General features: G+C 47.7%; 1 protein-coding gene across 22 annotated transcripts in view; it reads right to left on the bottom strand.

Moving 5' to 3' along the window:
- RBFOX1 (RNA binding fox-1 homolog 1) overlaps window positions 1-18,716 on the bottom strand; it is a 1,969,097-nt gene that overhangs the window by 1,486,796 nt on the left and 463,585 nt on the right. For all 22 annotated transcript variants that reach the window (XR_011494338.1, XR_011494337.1, XM_070484972.1 and 19 more), the window contains exon 4: window positions 1,656-1,688. Coding sequence is in view for 20 of the 22 variants with exons in the window: in XM_070484972.1 (XP_070341073.1) it covers window positions 1,656-1,688 (33 nt within the window). In the remaining 2 variants the exon portion in view is untranslated. The remainder of the gene's footprint in view (window positions 1-1,655; window positions 1,689-18,716) is intronic.

Raw genomic sequence — 18,716 nt, forward strand, 5'->3', positions numbered from 1 at the left:
GCTCTCACGAATGGGATTAGTGCCCTTACAAGAAGAGACAGGAGCACTTGCCTCCTCTCTTTGCTCCCCCACCACGTGAGGATACAACAAGAAGATGGCTACCTACAAACCAGGAAGAGAGTCCTCACTAGACACCACTTGTGTCTGTGCCTTGACCTTGGACTTCCCAAGCTCCAGAAATAAATTTCTGTTGTTCAAGCCACCAGTCTATGCTATCCTGTTGTAGTAGCCTGAACTAACACACATGGCCTGGCAGTTAATAGCCAGCACTTTGTATCCTGCCAGACATGGTTAAAAATCCCAGCTCTCCCGCTCATTAGTTGAATGGCTCTAGGAGAGTTACTGAGTCTTTCTGAGCCTCAGTTTATCCTTCTGTAAAATGGAAATTAGCCCCTGTATCACGAGATTTTTCTGAGGATTTTACAACATGATGTATGTAAAGTCTTTACATAGCAAAGGGTACATAATAGGTATTGAACACATGGAAACTGGTATTTTGGTTACAGCAAACCAAAAGAGTAAACACTACCATTGCCATTTTAATGCTCAACAACCTCATGTGACGTGTATCACCAATCTCATTCTGAAAATGAGGAAGCTAAGTTTGGGTAGATAAATGACTGGCTCAAGTCACAAGATCATTGGGAAGCAGGTGATACTGGCGGCTCGTTACCTCCACCCCATTCTTCTGCTTCCTGGCCTCCTTTCCCTCCTACTGATCTGCTCCCCAAATACCTAAAGTCACATTTACATCATTAGTGCATTATAGTTCCTAGCAAACTTTTGCACACCAGCTATTATATCCAAGGATGCAGACATTCGAACTGGAGCTTCCCTCTCTGCTAACGACCCTCCCTTATGTTCTGTTGAATGCTGCCAAAATCTGCCTCCACCCTTTATTTCACGTTACCCTCCCAACAACAATGCAATGGAGCAAAAGGAGGTATAATTATCCTCACTGAGTACTTGAGAAAAGTGAGTCTCAGCAGTTAAAATAATGCACCATGTCACAAAAAAACCCAGGGCTCCTGACAACCAGGGTGACGCTCTTCACTCCACTCACAGAGTAACTTGGGAATGGGGAGTGACTTGCCCGCTCCATGGCACTTTATGTATTTTGGAGGTACCCATTTCATGACATCATGTACAATTCCCAGTGGATGGTCAACACGATGGTGACCTCTGACCAACGCCTTTTTTATTCTTTACCTATGCTGTCAGCATCAGCCGCAGTTCCCTTGCCCCAGAGGATGAACAGGGGAGGAAAAGGAGGGAGGAAATGGGACAACATCATAGATACAGATGGAGATCTCGCTGTCAAAGCAAGGGTCTGTCTCAATGGAGCTAGAATCCTCACCTGTATATGCAGAGGCAGACTCTGAAGTCACCAAGACAGAAGCAAGCAGGAGATCCAGCTTTGAAACCATCAACCACTTTGCCAGGCAGCTCAGTGCACACTCCGTGAAGAGGAGCATGGGCAACCTGGTCAGCCCCAAACCCAACACCATGGAGACCACCCGGCTGACCACATGCCATCCGAACCACCGTGAGATCGCACAGAGTGGAATCCCAACTCGAATATCTGTTTCACCTCATCGCAAAAGAAAACCATTTCAACATGTCTTCCAAAGGGACAGCAAAACCACATTTCCTACCTCAGCTTTGCTGGCAGCCGGGCTTGCCGAAATCTGCAAGTTAAAGAAAAAAAAGACATTAGTATTGATTCAACAAGAAAGTAATTGGATTAATTGTCTTTTTAAAAGAACTGGCATCAATAATTTGTTATGACCCGAGGGGACAATGGGTACAACACACACCCACCCACCCACCCACACACACACACACGTGCACGCATACACTTTTTCTCCTACCAAGCACAGCAACAAGATTTGTTTTTCCAGTCCTGTGTATAAGGTAAAGGGTATAATTAATATTTTCAACACACTGTAACAATCTTGCCAGGAAAAAAAAAAGAAGAAGGAGGGCTGTGAGCAATGCCCGTGCACTGATAATGATTCAATGAACAATGAGAAAGCAAAGGCATCGAAGACATTGTTTTCCCCTTAAAGTCTCGAGTCAGTGTTATAAAAAGGTAAAACTACAAACTACAGTAACAACAGCCCTCTGTTTTCAAAACGCCTCAAAAAATATGGTGAAATAAACAGCCTTGCCAGGCATTGCGCCAACGTCTTTGCATTTGTGGTCTCATTTAATCCCCAGAACAACGTTTATTATCCCCATTTCGTAGATGAGAACATCAGGCTTAGAAAAGTTAAGTAATTTTTCCAAGCCCAGAAAGTCATTAAGTAGAGGAAATCAGATTCAAACCCAAGACAGAGTCATACAGACTTTCAGGCTCCTACCCACCAGCTCATTCTGTATCAAAGGACTTGATTTGGACACCGCCCACCATCGTACCTATGTGCCTAGAAGGGGTTTCCTATCTAGGGGAAGACAAGATGTTTTTTTCCTAATAACTCTGGGAACTTCTGCCCTGCAACTTTCTATCTTACACCTGAGGTTGACTTGGCCAACCTCAGCTGTATTTTCCTATCAAACTGCTATGGACTTAATTATGCCCCCCCCAAGTTCATGAAGCTCCAACTCCCAATGTGATGGCATCTGGTGCTGGGGCCTTTGGGAGGCAATTAGGTCTAGATGAGGTCATAAGGGTGGAGCCCCCATGATGGGATTAGCACCCTTAGACACTAAAGACTTTGCTTCTCTCTCTCTCCCCCACCTGTACGCACTGAGCAAAGACCATGTGAGGACACAGCAAGAAGGCAGCCATCTGCAACCTAAAGAGAGAGCTCTCAGCAGACACTGACCCTTCTGGTGCCTTGATCTTGGACTTCCAGTCTCGGGAACCGAGAGAAACAAATTCCTGTTGTTTCATCCACCCAGTCTATGGTATTTTGTGATGGCAAACCGAGCTGACTGACACACAAACCAATATCAGCTCATAGCTGTGAATCCAATGAAGGGCTTAAGAATGCATGGCTTCCTGAGTGAGCTGACCAGCCCCTGTGCTCACACTGGCCCAGCTCCCAGCACCACCTCGCCCACACTCACCCCCAAGGTATCAGACCAGCCCTCACCTAAGCCATTAGGCCCAGAAGGAGCTCAGACAGAGCTTGCTGCCCACTGAGTGGCTTTCATGCATCATTAGCTTCCTAAATGGGAGGCCAGCCTTCAGACAGACCTCAGCCAAGAGAGTTCATTAGCTGCGGCCCGAGGCTTGCCAAGCCATGAATCCAGGGGCCAGACTGGGAGAAACTCTCCAAGGTCTGATGAATGTTGGAGCTCAGAGCCTCCCCTGCCTCTCTCCTCTGGAGCCCTTCAGAGCTGGGGCAGGGAGAACAGCCGATTCCCAAAAGCCGTGGGTCACTGATCCCTTGGCTACCTAACTTCACGCGTGTATGCGAGCATTTCCCCCCTGAAAACCAACAGGAATACTTGAGGGGCAAGCATGATATTCAACAGCTACAGGTTTTAGGCAGAAGAACTTTCCGAGAGCACATGTACAACACAGTCCTTAGCTTGCTTCTCTGGTTTCCTCCACTTCGTCATCTTAGTGTGTGTCTCCTAACTTTGTGCATTTTAGGTCATACCACCCCTTTCATTCACCCCTATTAGGCAAGCCCACTTCTGGCATGGACCCTAGATAAATACACACAAACAAAGAGAGGCGTAGACATAGCTATTCATTGCAGCATTGTTCGTGATAACAATACATTTCTAAAAACTTTTAAATGTCCACAGATCAAAGAACAGCTAAAATACAGGGTTTGAACACTCAGACGCCAACAGGAGCCAGGTAAGTAAGAGAAGTGTATTAAATGGGCTGCCTGTAATACAATAGGGAATGGTGGGGCCTGTGGGGAAATCAGAGATTGCCTCCTCTACCCAAAGCCATTTGCATTCAATTTATGACAGGTGGAATATGGTTCTAGCCCAACAAAACACACACATAGTCTGGATGTGGCTATTGGATTTCCAGTTTATGATACTCTACACCAAATCAATCGTGATACACACATGTTATAAAATATTATGCTGCAGTCAGAATGAACGGGGTAGATCCCAATGTTCTGCCGTGAAAAACTCAACAACATATACTGTTATGAAAAAGATGAAGAACAGTATACATAAGATGGTGCCAGTCTCTAAAAAACAACTAAAGCATATATACGTTACACATGCCTCCTCTCATCCCTCACCATACACACAGATGTATGTCTGAAAAACGCCTGGGAGAATATACGTGGAAATGACAGAAGTTTCACCTCTGAGGAGGAAGCTAGAACTTCACGGGTTGAAGAAAGTTGTGGGGAACTTTCTCATTCTCTGAACTGTTTGCAATTTTTTACATTGAGAATGCATCCATGTATTATTAGTCAAACTAAACATAAATTTAAAATATGATAAAAATAAAGCTTGACAGTGTCTCGATGTTAATAAGAGACGTTACAGAAATGGATTTTCTTCTCATTGAAGAGGGGACTAAAAACAACTCTCTCACTGATTCGTACACAGAGTAGAAGGTGGGTCATACGGTGATGCAACAGGGAGTGGTGGGGCTTGTGGCCAACTGGAGATAAACCATATTTCACTCATGATTTATAATCCTGCATATCAAATATATGAAAAACAAACCGTGGCATTTACTGGAACCCTCTAGTTATTGCATTTGGGGTTGACTTTATAGTCATGATTATGTTAGATTCACTTCCAACACACGTAGCTCAGAGCTTATTCAGGAAAGCGGCACCCACAGACCTCAGGGCCAGTCTGTAATCCGCTGTGGCATGTTGGGCAGTGAGTACAGTCTGCAGAGGCCAGCTGCAGGAGTGAGGGTTCTTTAAGTGCTGCAGGTGCCAGGCTAAGGCATTTGGCTTTTCTCTTGCCAGCAGCAGCAGCCATCAGAGGGTTTCCAGCGGGGGGCTGATATGATTAGAGCCGCGTTTGAGGAGGTCCATTCTGTGGACCAGCACAGGGCACAGTGGGATGCAGGAAACTCCCAGCAGGATGCTCCAAGAAGCTTTATTCCAGCGATTTCCTATCCCTTTAATCATGCTCCTTCCTCTTCTTCAGCTTCTCTACATGCGTTTGAAATTACAAAGGCCGACATTAAGGGTTTCCTCCTCGCCAGTGGTAGGAACGTGATGGACGTGATTCCCTTTCAATCCTCACCTCAACCTGGGAGCTGTTCTCCTGCCACTTTTTCAGACGGGGACACTGAAGTTGGGATGCTAAGTGCCTTTCCTAAGGCCACACTAGGAAGTATCAGAGGCTGGGCTCCAACCCAGGTCAGACTCCAAAACTGCCTTCAAAATCCATGCAGGCACTTTACCCACACAGTGGAGATAGGGATCCCCTCCTGGGACTCCCCACAAATTAATAGGGATCAGGACAGAGTTAATTCATAGAGGGAGATCACTGCTCAGACACACCCACCTGGTCTCCTCTGCACCTGTGTCTGAGATGTAGCCGTGATGCATCGGGGGTTCTGCTGCTCCAAACTATTCAATCTTCTGTGCTGGGCATTTTGGGTACCACTCTGTTACTTTTGCAGCAGTAGTGGTAGCCAGCTCTCTTTTGGTTGCATGAGACAGAAACAACTCAAAGTGGCTTCAGGACACAAAAGAATTTATTAGCTCATTCAACTGACAGAGCTCACTTTAAGTGGATCCGGATAAGGATCAAAGAGTTTAAATTACTTCTCTGGCAAGTGGTAGAGCTGTGAAGTGAACCCACATCTCTATGATTCCAGACACTGCTGTGCAGTACTCCCATGCAAAAATCCAGGGACACACTAATTGTTTGCTATTCCCCGGCTGGACGTTCTCTCGTCCACATCTCATTGAACGATGCCTGTTCCCTGAGTCCTGCTCCCTCTCATCCCCCTCCCTTCCTCCAGGATTCACTGCGGGGTCCCCAGGGCCGTGCTAATGATGCCACAAGTGGCCTGGAGGCAGGAAGATGCAATAATCACATCCCTCCTTAAACATTACCCTATTGGGCTTCAGATTTGTCTCCGTATCAGCAAATGACACCACTGCTCCGAACGGGGAATCCTTTATCTGTAAAGTCAGTGTGTTGCCTAAATAGGCATTCCGGGTAGAGGCCTGTAAGGACATTATTCTTGCAACAGTCTGTTGGCTATTCTACTGACAGTCCTTCAAATGACAGTGTTCAATCCTTGTGCCCTACAGTCCACCAAGTGGGCTTGCCAGGCTGATAGCTTGTCTACAGCTTTGATGGAAAGATTTTGTGGCAAGCTCTGACCTAGAACAATACCAACATGGAGGTTTTCTCTTCCCACCAACTACTCCTTCAATCTATTCTCCCTTTTCAAGACTGTAAAGATGTCTCAGGAAGACTCTGAGCTTCCAAGTTACCCTCAGGCATGAGAAGCCCAGTCTAGTTCAGTGAAAAACTTGAATCTCATACATAATTTAATGTTCATCTCCTCCGTGCCCCACTGTGCTGGCCGGGCTTCGACCAGAGGGATTAATTGGGGAGAATGAAGGGTCTTCTCTTTCACGCCCTCTTCTTCTTTTGGTTTTCTGGTTTTGACAGTTCTGTCATTGGGTCTGAGCAGATGGATTGGAGAAAAAGGGCAAATTCCTTTCCATGTGAGCAGGAGACACACGAAATTAGGTGCTATCAGCGCTGATTATCAGGCCAACTCTAATGGTCATGGATGCCTTCAGTATGGAAGATGTCCAAATTCTGGCATCTTCATGGGGAACAGGTAGATTTTGGGGAGCCCTGTGGGTGCAGGCCTCCTGTATTTGTCAGGGACATCAAAGCTGCAGTAACAAATACAACGAAATGTATAAAGGTTTGACACAATGGATATTCATCCCTTGCTCACCCAACAGTCCTAGGTGGGAGAACACATTACAGGCCAGCTCTCCTCCACATGACCATTCAGGGACCCAGGCTGAAAGAGGGCTTTCCATCTTTAAAATGTGGCTCCCAAGGTCCCCATGGTCATCTCCACCCAGAAGGAGGAGAATACACGGAGGAAGGCAAGTGGGTGGTCTTTATGCACCACACCCAGAAGTGTCATGCATCGTTTCGGCTCACATTCTCCTGGCTACAGCTCACTTACATGGGTATTTGGACATGTGGTCAAGCTGTATGTCAAAGAGGAAAAGATGGTTTTGGAGAACAGAGCTAGCAGACCCGGCCAAACCTCCTCACTACAGCCCTGCCTTGCCCGAGATCCCCTTCCGTGGTTCCCTGATAGAAAATCCACTTCCATTCAACCTCTTCCAGTCTCAGGTGATATAATTCTGGCAGTATAACACACAGTCTCTTGATGCTGGGTCCCCTCCCCTTGCAGGTGGTCCTCTTGGATACATGAGCCATACGGCTCAAACCCAGCTCTTCAGTGGTATCCTTTTGACCCTCAGGAAACCCACTGGTCCTTTTGCAAGAGCAGAGCAGAGACTGGAGCTGTCCCTTTCCTCCACGCCCTCTCTCCTATTTTCTTCTCCCCCTGCTTGAACAAGCAGAAACTCAAGGCTTCATTGAGTCCTCTTCTTGCTGGCTTCCCAGTGTCTGCAAGAGGTCCCCTCAGAGCTCAGCTTTTCTTCAAGTTGACAGTGATAATTCTCCTCTCTCTCCCTGAATCCTCTCTTGTCTTCTGCTTTCATATCTGGTGGATATTGGGAATGACAGAGGTGGCTTGTCCCCTCTCACAGGGTCCTGAGGGGGTATCTGAACCTCATCGTGTTTGGCCCTCTTTCAAGTGTAAGAGATGCTCAGCATTCCTTTGTCTTCAATTAGGTCCTAATGATCTACGGGACAACAGGAAGCATTTCACAGTCACGTTGACCAAAGGGGCCCGCAAAGTATTGCGGATTCTTCACCACATTGAGCCAACTCTTCACTTGGACTGAGTGAATCTCGGGGTTTTCAGTGGTGTAAACAAGACACCTTACAGCACTATCCCCAGAGTGGGGAAGCAGAGAAAAGCTTGGGCTGTGGAATAAGACAAACAGGGTTCCTGCCACTCTGCAAGTGGGTGGCTTTGAAGTCACTTCCCTGGTCTGAGACAGTTGACTTGTTTGCAAACTGGGAATAGGGACTCCCCTTCTATGGTAGTGTTGATTCCGTGTGATCTCTTGAATAGTAAATATCGGCATCTCCAGTGTACCACCTGCCATGTCTCATTCCCTGGATGCTAGGGACTCTAAGCATAGTTATGGAGTGGAGTCCTGGGTCCAAAACCTGCTTCTACCACTTTCTAGATCTGTGATCTTGGGCATCTGTGGTGACTGAAATTGGCCCCATGTTCTCTGGTTCTTCTATTGAGAGCTGGGGTCTCTGTTCCCAACCCTTGACTCTAAGTCGGCTCTAAAACTACCTTGACCAATGGATTCCAGCAGTAGGGATGCTGGGCCAGTTGTGGGCCCAGCCTTAAAAGACTGGCAGCTTCCAATACTGTCCACTGGGGTCCTCTCTGGGCGCCCTCAGCCTCCACATCAGAGGTCTGACTATCCAGAGACCGCCATGCTGGACTTTGATGGACAGTCCCAGCTGAACCCAAATTTCCAGCCTCCCTGGCCAGTGTTCCAGCCACGTGAGAGAATCCATCTCAGACCTTCCAGGCAGTCTGCTGCCAGGTGAATTCCATCAAGAAACCTCAGTCCATCATACCCTGCACTCCCTGCCCAGATTCCTTGACCCACAAAACCCTGAGCTATAATAAATGGTTGCTGTCTTGAGCCACTAAGTTTTGGGATACTTTGATACACAGCCATAGATGATCACAATGAAAGGTACTTATCCTCCTTAAACCCGTAATTCTATATCCATAAAATGGAAAATATGTTTTTTGCAGGATTATTCTAAGACTTAAGTAAAACAGAAAAGTTCAAAGTGCTTGACATGGCCCCTGGTGAACAGTAAGCAATGAGTTTTGTCTTTCCTATCCCCAAACCATGAGCCCCGGTGCTGTTCTTTGTGCATTCCCACATGCAATAGTCTTGATTTACAGTCGAGTGATGACTTCAGAGCACTCAATTTGATTTCCAGCTGGTAAAACATATATGGGTTGCTCTGGAGTCAGAAACACTGGGCTTTATAACTCCTTGCTCTACCGTTTATAAGCTGCGTGCACGACCATGGGACAGTTACCCTACCAGTCCGAGCCTCAGTTCCCTCCTATGGAAAAGAGACCCAAAAATCTATCTTGTTCTCTTTCTGGCATGGATTCACGAGAATGCCTGGCTCCGAGCTGGAGATGGAGAATGGATAGCTGCGCTTTTGGTTCGTTTGGTGTAGTACTGTTAGAACGGCAGCAGTGGTAACACCCATATTTTGAGCTCCACTGCATTTAACAGAGCAGCTTGTGAACAGACCACCTAAAGGGGTATTTTTGAAAACAGGCGGCTTCCCCACGCCTGCCATCCCTCCCCTCTGTTCTTGCCCAGGACTTGGTTCCAGCCACTGAGCTGCCGGGAGTCAGCCCAGATTTTAAAATGTGAGTGTAAAGAAGGAAAGAGCCCATTCATAGATGTTATTCAACCCCCTTCCAACCAAATTCTGTAGGCTCCAGACACGTCTAATGAATAAACACCTCTTAAAATTCTTCTAGAAAATGCACAAGGTTTCTCTTAATAGCTCTCACTGTCAGAAATGAAATATTTACATGCACTTGCTTCAAAATCCTGGCAGCTTGTAACCTAAGAATAGTTTTAGTTAAGGTGTCGATCTTGCAGGTGAATTTGAAAGCAGCAAGAGGGTGCAGCGGAGTGAGAGGAAAGGACAAGCCACCCATGCTGAGGCTGAGCAGGGAGGACTGACATATCCCTGACCTTTGTTTGACCTTGAAGTTGGCGTATTAGGAAGTTTAAAGAGGGAGAGCACTGGGTTGATGGGTGTCTGAGCTCTGACGAGTCCATCAGTCACCCTGACACGTGCTGGAAAACACCGAGAGATTGCAAACACTATCTGAAGCTTAATCGTGAGGCAGAGAGGGGGCTGGGTTGGTGTGAGGGGGCAGTGCTGGGGCTTCCTGCATCTTTCCACCCGATCCTGCAATCTTTGGGAAAAATTGCAGCCATTCATGTCTCCTTGCAAAAAGCCCCTTGTTGCTTTTTGAGGCCCGGCTGCAAGGTTAAAAAAGGCTCCTATGAAGGTTCTGTTTTCAAATTTAGCTCAGCCATCTGGAAATATGGAGAAAGATCTTTAAAACTCCTCCTTCTCTTTGACCCAGTAACTCTGTTCTTGGGAATCTCGCCTAAGGACATATTGTAAAGACAGCAAAATCTTGTAGCACAAAATGATGCTTTGTAACATTTTTTGTAATGGAAAAAAAGATAAATTGGAAACAACCTAGTTGTCCAACAATAGGGGATTTACTCAGTGAGCTGTCATCCTCTTTTCATGGACTACTATATGATTACTAAAGTGATAGTCAAGCAAAGTTTGAAATAATACAAGAAAATGCTTATATATTGAGAAAAAAACAGAATATAAATGATACACGTGACACAATCTCAATTATGTTAAAACACAAATAGAGGAAACGTGGGAAGAAAATACCAAAAAAAATTTGTGTTTTTCTTTGGGAGGTAAAATTGGATACTTCATTTTCTTCTTTCTCTTTTCTATATTTTCCAGATTTTCTCTAGTAAACAAGTGTACAGAAACCTTTTATTTAGATACGAGTCCTTTCAAATATTCTACCCATTTTCCTAATGACAGCTTCCCCAGGGATTGGTGATTCCAGAATAAAGCTGAACTGTGTGACTCCAAATGCCACAAAGCAAAGAGACTAGGGACTTGCCTTGAGTTTCCTGCATTTCCTGTGTCAGGCATCACACTGTGAATTTTGCTTGCTTGCTCATTCCATCCTCAAAGCCTGCCAGGTGGGTGTTATTATTACCACCTTATCAATATCGTGGGAACTAAGAGCTTTGATAAGTTAGGAAAATTTCCTGGACCACATAGCAGAGTCAGGGTGGGGATGGGAGCTCAAGTTGGTCCGACTCTAGAAGGAAGGATCCCTTCCCTCCTTCCTTCTGTCCTCCACCATCAGCCACAGGGGGAGAGAAGCAATAGGTGGTGCCCCACTTATACCAAGTCTTCCTTCACAAAGCCCTGGTGGTAAACCTTGAATTGCTATGGAAACATCCCTGGAGACAGTCCCCTCCCCCCACCACCAGTGTCACTTTTCTTCATGGTCACAGTGCCTGGAATCCCATATTTGGAGATGCTTTCCCTGAGGTTAAAAAGCCATAACTCTAGCCTCTACGCGTCCTCTTTGAAGATGCATGTGAATCTGGGAGAGGCAACAGGGTGAACACCTGGACAAGAATGGGGGTGAAGGTTGGGGAAAGCACACGCTCACCTGGGGTATCTGATGTTGGGGAGCAGGATGCAGGCACAGTTGTGACCCAAGGCACGTGCTGGGTATATGGACCTTCGTCATTTTGGGTTGCCCAGCATCTTGTCCATCTCTTTCCTGAAAGCATCTCCACATCCTTTCTGAGAAATCTCCTCTCCCCCATTTGTGTGGTCTTAGTGAGGTGGTGGATTGAGGCCGCCCTTTGCCCACTTCAGACGTCCAGTGATCCCAAACGCTGGCTGCACTCTAGAACCACAGGGAGCTAGTCAAAAGGCTGCTGTCAGGGATCCCGGCACAGGCATTTTGATTTCTTTGATCTGGATCCAGAGAGGTTACGCCCTGACCCCTCCCACCTCGGGCAGCCTGCAACCAGTGACTGACAGATATGGTGGTGGAGTAAACGCACATTTCACCTGCTCCAAGGTGTGAAGACTCTGTAGTACTCTTCTCACCCCAGAGCTATCTATGGTGCCAGGCTGAGCCAAAGCACATCTTGGCTTAGGGGTCTCACCCTGCTTCCCTCTCTTCTTGACAGGTTCCCCCTAAGAGCACTCCTTCCATCCTCAACTGTACAAGAACAGCATCTCAGCTCCGCCTCTAAGGAACTCGACCTGAGGCAAGGAGGCAGGCACCCTGGGCAGAAGGAATCGCCTGGGCAAAAGTTTGGAGGCATGCACTGACACGATTTTGGAAGGTCAGGAAGCTCCCAATGCAATATTATTAATACTGAAAAAAAAAGTTAACATTGACTAAGGATTATCCTGTGGACTGTGAAAAAAAACTGTTCCCAGTATTTGTAAACATCATCTCAACCCTTATCACAGCTCTATGGTATAGATTCTTATTGCCCTCCCTTTTTTTTTTTTTTTTGAGGAAGATTAGCCCTGAACTAACATCTGATACCAGTCCTCCTCTTTTTTGCTGAGGAAGACTGGCCCTGAGCTAACATCCATACCCATCTTCCTCTCCTTTATATGTGGGACGCCTACCACAGCATGGCTTGACAAGTGGTGCCATGTCCATACCTGGGATCCAAACCGGCGAACCCCGGGCCATGGAAGCAGAACGTGTGAACTTAACTACTGTGCCACTGGGCTGGCCCTTATTGCCCCCAGTTTTAAAAACAGTTGGTCAGAGAGGTGAAGTCATTGGCCCCGAATAGTATGGCTAATAAGCAGCGGCAAAGAGATTTGAATTGAGGTGGGTCTGAGTACAGAGCCCCCGCTCTCCAAACATAATGTTCGAAGTATTCAGAAACACTTTACACCAGAGCAAGACCTCACACCTCCTTCCCTATCCATCTGCCTAGCGATGGATAATTCCTTTAAAACAGCCGCACACGGGACCCCAAGCTTGTGGTTTCTCTGTCACCTTTGAATGCACACGTTCAATGCATCTTTTTAAAAGGACATGGTACTTACAGAGCCAAAACGAAAAGGACAGCATGAAGGAATGCTCAGAAACTTTGATCGCACAGAGATGACATAATTTATGATCTGCCACTACCGTCTGTGCTCTTGCCACTGCAGTCTCGGAATCGAGGAGAAACTTGGTAATTGCTGCAGCCAGGCTGGGCCTGCTGTTGATGGCCTGCTTTTCTTATTACCTCGTCCTGCTTGGCGACCCCCGAGTATTTCATCTTCTTTGGCAGGGCTGGCAGGTTTTAGGACATCCCTGGCAGAGTGGAGGAGGCCTCAGAAAACACACAGAGGAAAATGGAGGAGGAGACGGGCTGGGAGGGGCAGTCTTGGGGATCGGTTGTAGGCAAAATGAACATGCTGGGCGGGCACCTCTGCTGCCAGCGATTGAAGGTTCAAGGCAAAGCACCCACTGTGTGCCCAGAGGGGCAGCTCATTTCCAGTTAAGCAATGCTCCGTATGGACCCTGAAATCCCTCTTGCCCGGTGTGGAACACAATTTAGAATCACAATGATAGCCATCAGGAGAGTTATTCTCATAATAGATTCCGGCACGACAGTCCAGGATTATTGGGGTGATTTCTGAGGGTAAGTCCACAAAGTGTGCAAAAAGAGGGAATGAAGAAGGCCTGAGAATGGGGGAGGTGGCTGGGGGTGTAGACTGCATAGGGAAGCCGGCATCAATAGGAGACACGGGAGGGTTCCAGGTGGCCACAGCTTGGCTTGGCTGGGGGGGATGCACAAGCCCGCAGCAGTGCAGCACGACACACCTGATCTCATTCCCCAGCCAGGCTGCACACCTGCTGTCCCGGCCTTGGAAAAGTCATCTTTGGTCACCTTCCCTCCCATGCCAAGCTGGCTGTCTCCCTGCCTGGTGGTTCAAATCAGAGCCCACACCTGGTCTGGGGCCCTTGGGAGGTGGCAGGTGAAGAAGATGAGAGGTCAAGTGTTGGAGTCACCCACTTGTGTTCAGTCTCAGCCCTGCCCCTTACTACCTGTGTGAGCTGAGGCAAGTTGCTTAACCTCTCTGTGCCTTAGTTTCCTCATCTGTTAAATGGGGACCATATAGGGTTCCTCAAGGGGTAAATGTGGTAATGCACATAAAGCATTTAGAGCAGTTCTTGGTGCAGAGTAAGGAGGCAGTAAGTGCTGTCTGCTGTCACGATACATTGTTACTGTTACTATTACTTGGGCTGTTGCTGCTACTTTGTTAAGAAACTTATCACAGTACTTAGTACACAGGATACTAGCAATTGATATTTTTGTTCATTCCTCTTCCTCCTTTCTTTAAACAATTCCAAAGACTGGAGTTACTGGTTCAAGGGACATGATTGTGTTTGTACCTATGTGTTCTTTTTATTATTATTTTGTGAGGAAGATTCGCCCTGAGGTAACATCCATTGCAATCTTCCTTTCCTTTTTTTTTTTTTTTTTTTTTTGCTTGAGGAAGATTAGCCCTGAGCTAACATCCATGCCAATCTTCCTCTACTTTGTATGTGGGATGCCTCCACAGCATGGCTGATGAGCAGAACAGGTCTGCGCCCAGGATCCGAACCCATGAACCTGGGCTGCCAAAGGAAAGCACACGGAAACTTTAACCACTCGACCATGGGCCCGGCCCCTGTCCCTCTGTGTTCTTAATACACATCACACTATTGGCACTATTTTCTTTCTGTCAGGTGATTTCCACCCCGACTCTTCCCTTTCCTCCACTCCCCCTGTTTCCTCCAAGAGCCATCTCAGATTCATCCTCTTCTCCAACCCTCATGCTTAGTCCAAGCATCACCCTCTCTTGTCTGGATAAGAGGGCTAAGACCACTTAACCAGTTAATTGAAAAGTCCCCCTCCCCTCTTAGCCACCAGGATTGCAGAGCCCCGGAGAGCCCAGATCCCCAGCCTGGGTTCAGAGTAAAGAGGATTACCTGGGTGGCAGGAACTGGAGGAGACAGAAGGTGTTTCAAAACTTAATCAAAAATTAATTAGAAAAAGAAACAAGCCAAAGGACACACATCTGTGAGCAGATGATGTACAAAGGCAAACAGATCTGATACACAACATTCCGTCTGAGTTAGGAGCAGGGTCCTGCTGGGTTACACTGGGAGTAGCTGGAAATGCTTTGAGGGGAACAAAAAGCCTCGATGTTTACTTCTCAGGAACAAATGACAGTCGACTGCAAGCTCCAAAGACGTGGGAGGGGAGGGTCTCCACACCAGATCACACATGAGCTGCAGGGAGGCTGTGCAAAAGGGAGATGCTAATAAATCATCCACAGAACACACACCAGGCCAGGCCTGGGAGTGAGGAGGGGACAGTGTGCACAAGAAAAGCCTCCTTAGGCTGTTGGAACCCGTGGCCTTGCCCACGCCCACATCTGCTTCTGGACAGGGTTAGTGCTGATGGTTGTTCCAGGGCTCAGAAAAACCAAGCCGTGAGAACCACATCAGAGGGACATCAGCGGGGCCATGGCCACTGAGATGGGCTCCAGAGAGTGGACTCAGGATGCCTTTCTGGGAGAAACTGGGAGTGTGGAAGTGATTTCTGCAAAAGATTGTAGCAAATGCATTGGTAGCTCACACATATCCATCCCCTTGCCATTGCTACACCAAGGCTTTAATGTGGTACCTGTCAGTCTCTCTTGGCAGCTTTCCCTGACCATAGATGTGTGCTTCTCTGTGCACTCAGCAGGCTGGAAGTCAGCATTGACGGTTCCGGGAGCATCTCTCAACTAATGACAGCATCCATGCCCCCGGGTGGGACAACTCTGGGACATGTCCCACAGCACTCTCCAGGGGTCCAGTTGGGATTGAACTCCAGTTGCCTAGGTGGTGACCCGCTCCTTAAAGCACCTGTTTTGGCCTCATCACTGCCCTGTATCACTTCTCCCTTCCCCAACTGCTCCCTGGGACTCCCTCCCAAATAAGCCACTTGGATTCAAAGGCTTATCTTGATGTCTGCGTCTAGGGATTCAACTGTGGGGATATTCGTGAGGAGTGGAGAGGATTGAGGTCATATTCTCGGCTAAGTAAGGGATGCTGTGCACACAGCAGTTCCTAGGTCAACAGGATCCCCACTGGGACTCTGGTAGCCTCAAGTTTCCCGTTTGGATCAACCACCCTGGGTCACCAAGGCGACCATTGTTACTGCCATTTCCCAGATCCACATAATCCCTGAAACCAGGGTACTCCATTGTTCTTAAAGTCAAGGACCTCCTCCATGCGGGAAGCTAAAATTGGATTTACAAGTTACCTTATCTCTGACCCCCAGGAGTCTCCAACGGACCCTGCCTTCTTCTTCTTGAGGGGATACGAAGGATGAAAGTGTTCTTACCTGAAGTTCCTGCTCCCCTTGCCTTGTACATGGTGGTCTCTTGTACCTGGCGTCCTGCCCTGCCCCCAACCCAACTTATTCTAATGGACCCCTGCTTCTTCCCTTCTCACCAGCACCACCTGCTCCAAGAAACCTTCCCTGCCCCCACTACCAGCTCCGACAGCAACCAATACTTGCCTGTTACAATACAGACTCTTGCTCAGGGTCTAAACGTTGGTTTATCCACAGTCCCACACTAGACTAGTCTTTTAACCTGAAAACCTGAAGTTTGTGCGTTTTTGGTGGTTCCTGACCCAGAATCACATTTGTGTGTTCGTGTGTATGGGTTTCCAGGGAGAAGACCCATTGCTTTTACCCAATTCTCAAAAGGCATTCCAATCCCAGAAAACGTCACGGCCGTCACACTAGATCCTGAGCTCCTCATAGACCAGATAATGCCTCATTTAGTCTGGGATCCCAGAGTGCTCTCCGATGCCTGGACGATCACAGGCGTTCAGTTGGCCATGCTCATGGCTAACGTAGTTTGAGTTTATTCTGCACCAAACACCCTGTAGGTCTTGATTTGATTGAGGCCCATGACAACCCTAAGAGGTGGCTGCCACCTCCATCCAAGGGACAAGGGGACTAAGCTGTGAGAGAAGAGCCGGCCCCAAGGCCCACAGCTGGAAGGCTTGGATTTGAAGGCAGATAAGTCAAGCTCTGAGCGCCAACTAGCTTTAGGGAAAGTATCAAGAAAGAATGAGCTGATGAACAAAGAAACATCATTCAACTCATAACCGTGTTGTCCCACCAGCTCTTAAGCACCGCAACATACCTCGAATGAAACCTCAGCCCCAGAAAGGCCCTGAAATGTCCAACAACGTCAGCCTCATTTTTCCGTACAAACAGCACTGAAGCTCCTATAAAACCTGGAAGCAGATCACTCTCCTGTAATATCTGCGAATGCATTTTGATCCTGTGGGGCAAGCAACACCTATTTTCAGATCTTTAAAAATTTTTTCACAAATAAGGAAACCGAAGCCCAGAAGATTGCATGGCTTGCCCAAGGCCATGCAGTGAGTTTATGCTGCAAAGCTGGAAGTGGAATCCAGGTCCTGCCTCTTTTCAATTCAGTGTCCTTCCGCCTGCTTCTCCCAATGGCCGCATCTTCACCCAGATGATGCTAATTTGTTACCACCTGATAGTCGTGTTTATCATGCCAACAAGCTTCCCTGAGCCAGTCAGGAAATTCAATTTCATTCCTCAAATGACTTTCAGAGAACAACCTGGCCTTTGCGCAGTCATATTGGGATTCCCTACTCCATGCTATGGGGGGCTCCCCGGGTCAACACTTTCCTGGAGGCTGTTCTCTCTCCTTTTCTTGAGATCTGCAGGCCCTGGCTGAGGGGATGGAGACAGACTGATGGCCATCTGTCTGGGCTGTTCTGTGTGGCTTGGGCCCGAATGCACTAAGCGATTTATCAGTTAACCGCGCAGTTTGTGTGCACGGCTGGGCTGTTTGCAGAACCATGCCTTTCCCATGGCTGCTCGGAGGGAAATTACCAGTGCCCACTGAAGCAGGCGATCAGGGGCTCGCTGGATCCCTTTCAAGGACCATGTGGCTCTTCACATCTCCTCCTTAGGTAAGGGCTATGAGGAGAACATCCCCGGCCACCTGGTGCCCAGCACCCAGTCCTTAGGTCTGTAACAACCAGCTGGAACTCTGTGTCGATGATGGGAGCTGAGTGCGGTGGAGAGAAAAAGGGCCCTGCTGGTCCTCAGGACCGGGGGATACCCCAGCTCCATGGTTCACGGGCTCTGCAACCTCGGGTGCACCATGTTAACAGCCTGAGTCCCCATTTCTCCACCTACCCATCCAATGGGGGACAGAAAATCTTCCCCTCTGGGTTATTGTGAGGAATATATGAGATGTCAGCCCAAATAAATACACAGAGACCCAGAGATAACCGAGCACATCAAGTATGCTTAACAGAAGTTTCTATCCCTTCCATACCTCTTCCTCTCATGATTCTTTCCCATGGTGTCAAGAATGGGAAAGTAGAAGGAGCTGAGTATGGGGGTGCCCCCTTTTTCTCCTTCTTTCCATCCCCCTGCTTCATCACAGATGTTATTATTGAGCTTCTGCCATGACCCACAGGCTTCCTGTGCACTTTCTCACTAAATTCTTACCCCATTACCCTCAAAGGATGAACGGTGCCTCCCTCTTCAAAGGCCAGTGCTGTCAAAAGAACTCTCTGCAATCACAGAAACGAGCTCCATCTGTGCCATCCAATGAGGCAGCCACCAGCCACGCGCTACTGAACCCTTGAAATAGGCCTTGTGCAATAGAGGAATTGGACTTTTTTTCTTTTTCTTTTTGGTGTGGAAGATTGTCCCAGAGCTAACATCTGTTGCCAATCTTCCTCTTTTTGCTTGAGGAAGATCGGCCCTGAGCTAACACCTGTGCCAGTCTTCCTCTATTTTGTATGTGGGATGCAGCCACAGCATGGCTTGATGAGCAGTGTGTAGGTCCACACCTGGGATCTGAAGCTGCGAACCCTGGGCTGCCAAAGCAGAGTGCGTGAACTTAACCACTGCACCACCAGACTGGACCTGGAACTGGAT

Source organism: Equus asinus, chromosome 14, assembly GCF_041296235.1.
Source record: "Equus asinus isolate D_3611 breed Donkey chromosome 14, EquAss-T2T_v2, whole genome shotgun sequence".
Taxonomy (NCBI): domain Eukaryota; kingdom Metazoa; phylum Chordata; class Mammalia; order Perissodactyla; family Equidae; genus Equus; species Equus asinus.